The sequence below is a fragment of the Colletotrichum tamarilloi genome, assembly GCF_030869305.1.
Source record: "Colletotrichum tamarilloi strain Tom-12 chromosome Unknown Scaffold_304.1, whole genome shotgun sequence".
NCBI lineage: Eukaryota > Fungi > Ascomycota > Sordariomycetes > Glomerellales > Glomerellaceae > Colletotrichum > Colletotrichum tamarilloi.
In genome coordinates this window covers 1-8,231 of record NW_026849687.1, presented here as the reverse complement: position 1 = coordinate 8,231, position 8,231 = coordinate 1, and the positions used below count along the sequence as shown (strand labels likewise).

At 50.4% G+C, this 8,231-nt stretch overlaps 2 protein-coding genes across 2 annotated transcripts; one reads left to right on the top strand and one right to left on the bottom strand.

The window, feature by feature from the left end:
* Positions 1–314: 314 nt before the first annotated feature.
* CTAM01_17008 (uncharacterized protein) lies at positions 315–1,877 on the top strand (the record flags this gene model as incomplete). The annotated part of the gene is made up of 1 exon (XM_060533000.1): positions 315–1,877. The coding sequence occupies one exon, from the start codon at positions 315–317 to the stop codon at positions 1,875–1,877; it is 1,563 nt and encodes a 520-aa protein (XP_060372423.1).
* A 4,941-nt stretch (positions 1,878–6,818) lies between these two features.
* On the bottom strand, positions 6,819–6,917 carry CTAM01_17007 (uncharacterized protein; the record flags this gene model as incomplete). The annotated part of the gene is made up of 1 exon (XM_060532999.1): positions 6,819–6,917. The coding sequence occupies one exon, from the start codon at positions 6,915–6,917 to the stop codon at positions 6,819–6,821; it is 99 nt and encodes a 32-aa protein (XP_060372422.1).
* Positions 6,918–8,231: the final 1,314 nt, after the last annotated feature.

The following is an 8,231-nucleotide window of genomic DNA, read 5'->3' as shown; positions in this document are numbered from 1 at the left end:
GGAACTGATGGTAAAGCACACACCGTCACATCAGTGTAACCACCCTCAATCACTCCGGAGAGGGGGTTCGATCGGCTCTACTGTGGTACCTGCCACAGTAGTTACTGATGGAGCTGGAAAAAACGATTTTCGGGCATGTCCACCCCGCCCTGCTTGGCATAGCAGTCTACCCGTGCTGGTTTGGCCGACGCGTCTGGTCATCTCACCTAGCGGTCCCCCGACTCGGCCTCTGACAGCTGTTGTTCTTCCACCAACACAGTCATCGCCTGCGTACATGCTTCCTCAGCCCAGTCGTGCAACAGCATTATAGCACAATGAGAGACAGACAAGACAATGCTAGCGTCAGAACACGGCCTGGAGGCTTGCGCAGCAGTGTCAGCTATCGCCAACGCGCGTCAGGCGGCAAGATATCTAATCGACGTACAGCACTCGCCGTATCCAGTGTTGCAAGCCCTGCCCCATGGCTGCCTATCCCTTCGAAGTCTTCCCAACAACAAGGCTCTCAATTTAGGACCTACCGAATTCAAAAGCCCGCAAAAGAAAAAAGAAACCACCTCAAGACCTTCTGCCAGAAAATCCCGCGGACTCTCGAGGCTTGGCAAGAAAAGAGGCGCAATCTTCGTATCACCACTGCAGACGACATTCGGGCATTTTTCTATGACATCATCTCACCAGACGGCCCGCCGTCGTCGACGACACCGGCAGACCTGGACGACGTCAAGAAATACATTACAAGCAAACGCAGGTCCCCAGGCAAAACCGATGACCAGCGAGATGCTTGCCTGTCTACGATGCAGGAACTCGTCTTTTTTGGGGAGTGTCTCGTAGCTTCGGTTCTTGGTGTCGAGCCGGCCGATGTGCATAAGGCCACCAGGCAGTATTATTCGGATCCCTCATATGAAGAATGGAAAGCACGGCGTTATCGGCGTGCGGCGTTCGTGATTTCCAAGTGGATGGGCCAACTGTACGAGGATTGCAGTTCTGCCGCCTTTGAGCTATTTCTCCACGGTATGCATCTCAATCTAAGGCCGAAGGAATCACCGCTTACCAGCCGCTTAGTCGGTACTCTGTCCAGCTTCGAGAATTCGGTAAGATCTAATGAGAACAACAAGGCCTTCTCCAGGGTGGTGCGGCCGCTGATACCAACCGAGCTGTGCGTGAAAGACGCTTCGCCTCATCCGCCTCATCTAACGTTCTACCTACCCTTCCTCGTCTGGGCCAGCATCTTCCTCAACGTAAAGGTAGACTGCTTTGATGAAGTCCGCCAAGCATTCCTGTCGGTCAAATTTGTTCACTCCGACTTCGTGCAGTGGCTCTTGTTTCTCGCCGAAGGCCGTCCTGGAGTCCTTGGCCTGGTACAGTCGGCACATGACGCTTGCTCCATTGCGAAGCCCCGTACGCATGACGCAGTCGCATCTAGCCGCACAACAACGGAAACTTTCACAGAAAGCGGCGCATCGCAAGGCTTGAACGCAGAGGTCGACCAACACCATACCGCGGTCGCTCGTGTCCCACACGACGGGGAGCAGGAGCTTCCGGTGCGGCGCGACAATGTCCCTCTCTCTTCTTCGCAAACAGCCGCCTTTGGACATCCCATACACTTCGATGCTTCTATGCTCGCCATCAACCATGGATTGTACTTCCCGAATGATGCGCAGGCCACAGGCGATGTAGGCACTGCCGTCGATTGCTACGGCTTGGGTCGACCGGTTGAGGGCTCAGCCTGCACCATGGACATGGGATCTCTCGGTGCCGCCGCACTGTCCTCGAATTCGGCGGGCGCGTTGGGCTGTGGTTCCGCTGTGGACTCGGCCTGGTCCATGACGAACATAGGGTCAGAATGCATAGATGGCGTCGAGCTTCGCATCGAGCTGTGAGCAAAAGGGGGTGCCGGGGTCTCTGGCCATATCGTCATAATGATCATGGTTATGCCGCACTCTACAGGGCGTATCGAAACGTTCTCCCGTAACTGATACCCTGCGTGAGGACCCCATTCTACACCACGTGCCGTGTCTATATTATCTCTAGGTATAAAATCGACAGTAGTGCGAAGTTCCCCGATCGGAATGAGAATATCCGTTGCACCCGGGCGAGTCGTGATAGTCTGGCCGGCCTCGAGCAACACCGCTCGTTGTCTTGATCGCACGTATTTGCACCGGAGCAGTGACTTCAGCGTGTCTCTCTCTCCGTCATTCTATTAGCCTTGCGTCTTCGTGGAGAATAGATCTACCCACACGTTGATCCAATACTAGTTTGCACGGTTCGCCAAGCGGTGGTCGCCATTCATAAAATAGGCCTCTTGCGCCTGACTGAATTCCATGTTCATCGGTCCGCCGCCGAAAAGATTTTCCTTCGATAAGAGCGTCTTTCGATTTGGTCGCGAGGCCGCGTACCTCGTCGTTCAACGTGAAGGATTCAAAATTTTTGCCATCCATTTCGAATACGGACAGTCGGAGCAGGGCAACTTCCTTGGCCTCGACGTCGGGCGGGGAGATGTGGGTGTTCCGGCGGGGAAGAAAGTTGGCATCACGGGCAAGGGCCAGTCAGGCTCAAGATGAAGCCGGGAGCGGATAAACCCTAGTCCGGCACTGACGCTCCTCAAAACAACAACGGCGGTAAGCATTACACACGAAAGCGAGGGAATCAGTAATATTATGTGCATCCCGAACCGAACGAACAGCCACTCCGAGCGTCGAGCCTCTCTACGTTGCAGGCGTCATCAATGTGACGAAAAAGACGAGAAGATAAGAAATAGCTTTAAACTTACTTTCAAGTCGAACCGATTTTCACGTTACGAGTACCTGTGGGCGAGCTCCTCCAGCGATGAGACATACTTCGCGGATCGGAAAGTAGACCAGGCCTGCTACGACCGATGGCAACACAAGTAGTCAGGCGCTTGGCGGCAGCATTGTGGCTCTGGATGCCATCGATGCCTGTGACGGGGACAGACACGCTTGTTCTCGACGGGCATGCGCCGGTTCCCTGAGCTTTTAATCCGTCAAGTTCCTCGACGAATTAATCAGGACAGTCTTGTGCATACCACTCGCAAGTACGTATGGAGCGATGTGTCGAAGGAGAAGAGGTCCGTGGGACGCGAAGACTCTGTACCGGCACCGGTTATGAAGCTACGCAGATATACAACTTTAGCGGTGGAGGGAAATGACTTTTAGGTAGGACAATTGAGGCACGAAGCTACTGAGTAATGAATGTTTGCTACTGCTTAAGCTACATGAAACACCCAGAACCCGCCCCAGCAGTTGCTTGCTCGACCTTTTTCTCCCTTACAAAGGCCAGGGCTACATTACGACATGCAAGTCACAGCACGGCACGTAAGTCACCCGTTCGTCTGCCTCCACAACAGGACCCAAAAGTTATCTTTGCTGTCTTTCCCAACCATCTTTATAACTTCTTGCAAGTCGAAAACAAAATGGAAGTCTAATGGGGGGTTAGCAGCAGTATCACCACTTTCCGTATTGTAGTTCAACCTTCGGATTCTTCCAGCTCACAACTCAATGACATCTTCCTTGCCACCAATATCACCAGACGATATGTCCGTGGACGGATCTACTCCGGACATCTTGAAGTCTTCGATGATGGTAACAAAAGCTCGATTTTCTGGATATCCGGCTTAGGTTGATGTTGGTATAGAATTCAAGAAGTGGATGGTGCAGTCGTATGGATGTTCGCAGATCCAGGCAATTGAACGATCTTTTATACCTTGGCCTATGTATAGAAAGTACAAGACGATACTCAATACAAGAAAAGCCGTCGTCTGGATCACACAGCTCGATGCAATGGGCGGCCGTCAAACCTGGCCGCAGCATGTTGCAGGAGGCGTTGTGCCAACCCCTGTAATCCTGTACGCCGCCAGCGTGGGAAGATCGCCCAGCAAGACCATGAGGTCTATGTGTCTCTCCGGGAAAGTGTATTGGTTCGATTCAGGGGCCGAGGAGGAACAGCCGGGGATAGAGGTTGGCCATCCCGTATGGAGGATGACAGCGCACGACAACGTCAACACTGCAGCTGGTTTCCATGGGCGCTTTCGCAAATACGACCATGACTTGCGTCGGGTAGCCAACAGCTCTGAATACTTTCCGAGGCTTGTAGCTAAGGCCAAAAGTAGGGCTTGGATCAGGGAAATTCATGATATGATGGCACCCTTGAACAAAGGTCATGTCCTTGGCTTGCATGGCCCGTCGTCGGCTAGCCTGATATGCGGCCAGTCATCACTTATGTTAGCATTGGCTTCGAAGAATACACCGATATCTGTTATCAATTCCAGACTGCAACCATCCCATCTCACAACAGGTTGAACAACACTCCATTCGTTCTAGACCAGTCATAGATAGATTTGCGTTGCTAGTCTTTGACGGATCATTGGATTTGTTCTACTTCGTCTTGATTGAAGTTGGTTCTCCTGTCGTCGTGCGTTCGTAGGCTTGGACTGCAAGTTTGACATGAGGCATGGGCAAAGCCTTATCCTTATATTTCAAGTAAAACAACGATGGGCGTTCATGTCTCGAAGCACATCAAGGGCTTGACATGGAGTTTGTTTCCAGAAGATGTCTACAACTAATTTGATATTCTGACAATAGATTAGTCGAAGTCATTTATCCTACACGTCTCCTGTGAAACAATGGATTTCAGACTGGCTTGTAGCGGTCGGGTCAATGAACAAGGTTAGATTTCTATCACTGGACTCTAAGAGGCTAATCTTGCGGTTATCCGTCTTTGCCACAGGCCTAACCTTCGCGTTCGAAAGCAATATGGTGATTTCAAGATACTGTGTATACAAATGTTCACCGAGAGCATGACAAGCATTGAGGTGAAGAGTCAAAGATGCTACCTTCGGGCTGTCACACAAGTGAAATCCATTAATAGTCAGGAATCATTCAAAAGGTACCACTCGAACAAAGCGTTCGTAAATGAGTGGCTATATCAGTCAATTGATGGTATTTACACAGGATCAATTTCCACTCGCTAACCTTGAAAGACTTGATGTGCAACCATCTTAAGGTTCGTCAAATGCTTGACCATAGCCACAGTCTTCTAGAGATGCGAAAGAAAGAGGGCAACTGGTTGAAAGTAGTGAGTAAGTCCATTAAAGACTGATCGGCATCAAGGAGATCGAGAGTAGGCAAGACTAGTCGGGTGTCTTCTATTTTCAGCGGCTCGTTCTGATCCAATGAACTAAGCCGGAGGTCGTATGTGGGCCTCGGAAGAACTGCTGGGCATTTCCCCGATCCTAGGCTTCTGCAAGCCCCGCTATTATGGCCAGCCTCCTCAATCTACTGGGCTCTCAGGATTGTGTGCTCTCAGTTACTTGCTCTCTCAGAAATCTGGGTTCTACATTTTCTGCGTCCTCAGATTCTTGCGTTCTCGGACAACCCCCGCTCTCAATCTCTTTCGCCTAGTTCTCTTTCTTTCCCCTCGATTGCTCTCAAGATCTTGCGTTCTCAAATTCTTGCGTTCTCAATTTTTGCTTTCTCGAAATCCCGCATTCTCATATCGGTGCGCTCTCATATCTCTGGGCTCATATCTCTCTGCGGTCTCGGAGATCTGCGTCTTCAGTCCTCTGCGTTCTCAAGTTTCTGCGTTTCTAGTTTTCCTGCGGTCTTAGTTGTCTGCGCTCAAGTTGATCTCCTGCACTCGATGCAGGAACCTGTCTACTGATTCTGAATCCAGAGTGGGATACGCAAGCGTATTGCAAAACACGCTATGACGAGTACACTACCACCTCCAGCCTCCGAAGAGAACAGGGCCTTTAGTTTCCAGATTATTTTCGAGCCCAAGCTTCGCCCTGAGCCAATGTGCCGGCTCATTATGCAGAAACGGCGAGATGTGTTTCACCTTTTGTCATTCAACGAATGCGTGGCACTTGGACTCCTTGTTGGAAAGAATGATTTCCGACGTCTCAGAATATCAAGCTCCGATGTCGAGATCCAGAAACTTGCCCAGGCTGCCGTAAACAACCTGGAAGATCTAAACAAATCCTGGCCGACATTTTGGCGAGCACAAGATAGACCTGAGCATTCCTTATTGGTTCTACAGGGTACGTGATCTCATCCTTAGCCCGCCGCCTTGCCATACCTCCCCCCTTGCTCTACCAAGCCTGCACACCATCAGAAGATTAACTTAACATATCCAAGAGGCGTCTTTCCATTTCGCGAACAACGATCTTATCGATATCAACGACCGGAAAGAATGGGTGTCCCGTTGGGCTGGACAACTTGCTAGATTTGAACTGCAACCTGGCGCGAAAAGGCGCGGAAGAACACATGAGCAAGCTTCCTCGGCTTTGAGAGCAGAGATGGCGGTGGTGTCAGAGGTGCGGCCATTTCTCGGCAGTTATCTTTGTGTGGGGTTCAAGAAATGCAATGAAAGACAGCGCGAAGTGGCAGAGCATCCTTCAAGCCTTTTCACAAAAGCTATTGAGCTGTATTTCGCCAATGAAGCCGAGAACGATTTCAAACTATTCGTCACCTTGAACTCCTCCACAGGCAAATATCTTGAAGACACTTTCACGACCGATTTCGCCGCGCTTGGAGACTTAACAAGCGACTGGCTTTTGAGCGCGTTGCTCAGCAGTCAGGCTCATGTGACAACTGGGGAGTGTCTTGACTTTTCGCTACATGAGAATGGCAACGATGTCGTGGTAGAGATGAAAATTGGGTTTATGAGTGGGCTGGATCTTGCCAAAAAGATGTTTTCTTGAGAGAATTGGCTTTCAGGCACAGTTTATTTGATACTACACCACATCTCGTCGACAATCACAGACTGGCCGATGTCAACAACTGTTTCCCCATCCTTCGTGACGTCTAGCGACGCGACCACCTTGTGTCCCTTTCGAATGCTGCCTTCCTTGCTGCCTTTCCAATGCAGAACGAATGCCGTATCTTTTGCTGTGCGAACTTCATATTGGATGTACTTGTATCCGTCTTTCGTATGGTCGGCCTTTCTCGTCTTTTGATCAGCATATCATCTAGACCAACTCCAAGGTATGCAAGATCTACCTCAGGCATCACCAAAGCAGTCCCATATACAAAAGCGTGCTCGTGTTCCTTAGCAAGCGATTTGCTATACGACGACGTAGTTGTAGAGGTTTCGAGGATGGTCGGTACAGAGGACTTCTCGAACTAAGGTGGGGTGTATTAGCTTTTCAGTACTATCAGCAGTGATTGGGCACCCACGCCGTAAGTGTTGACTGAGCCTGACGACGATAGAGTCCAATCAACCACCCGCGACTGAGGTGGAGAGCAACAGTAAAGCTCTGAAAGAGCTCTCGAATCGAGAGTGGTCTCCTCAAAAGGAAAAGGTTATGACTGCACCACCGTCACAGGGCGGATGTGAGTGTAGCGGGGCTTAGCTTGAAGGCTCGGGAATTTGCTTGTGCCTTTGACGGATTTAATGGCACGGGAAATATATCATCCGATCCCCTCAGCTTGTTCAACCTGAGTGCTCTGTCGCAATTGGGTCCACAGTCTAGCCAGAGCCTTCCCCCCACCTCAAGTCGAAAAAACCAGAACGAAACGAGGACACGGAAAAGTGGAGGTGTGCCTGAAAGTGCGGGGTTAGTCATTGTATTCTATTTCTTATGTTACCTCTTACCGACGCATTCCTGTCTGCTGATCTCACATCAGAGGATGCAGAACTTTCGGGTCTGTCTCGAAGAGATGATTAATTGTGATTGCACTGCTGGTAGTCTCTGATAAGGTCTTCGTACCTGTTGTTAGGACGTTTCCATCTCAGAGCTACCAGCCTTTACTCATTACCTAAGCGGGAAACATGAATATACAATCAAACAAGTTCTTCACCCTACAACTACGACCGCTTTCTTCCGTCCGTTCGATTCGTACTGTTGTGGGATTGAGGTCTCGGGAGGTATCTTGACCAAACCAAAACCAAGCGTCAGCTCTTCTGTAGAGACTTGGGCCACATCTAAAGACTTGAAAGGTGCCTATGCGGAACTTTCTGCCGGCCCGACAACGAATTGGGTCGGTCACGTGGCCAAAGCCGTTGTTAGTTTGAGGCAATCACTACCCAGATTGTACGATTGGAAAAACATCAACAACAGCGAGAACGAAATTTTTGAAATCGGAGCAAGAACAGCGCCACAATACACTCCGAAAGGTCAATTGGATAGCCGTGTGCTCGTCGCGAAGCCCATAACGACGTAGGCACCATGGCAACCCCATGGCCCCAGGAGCAAACATGGCCAACGCACCATCGAG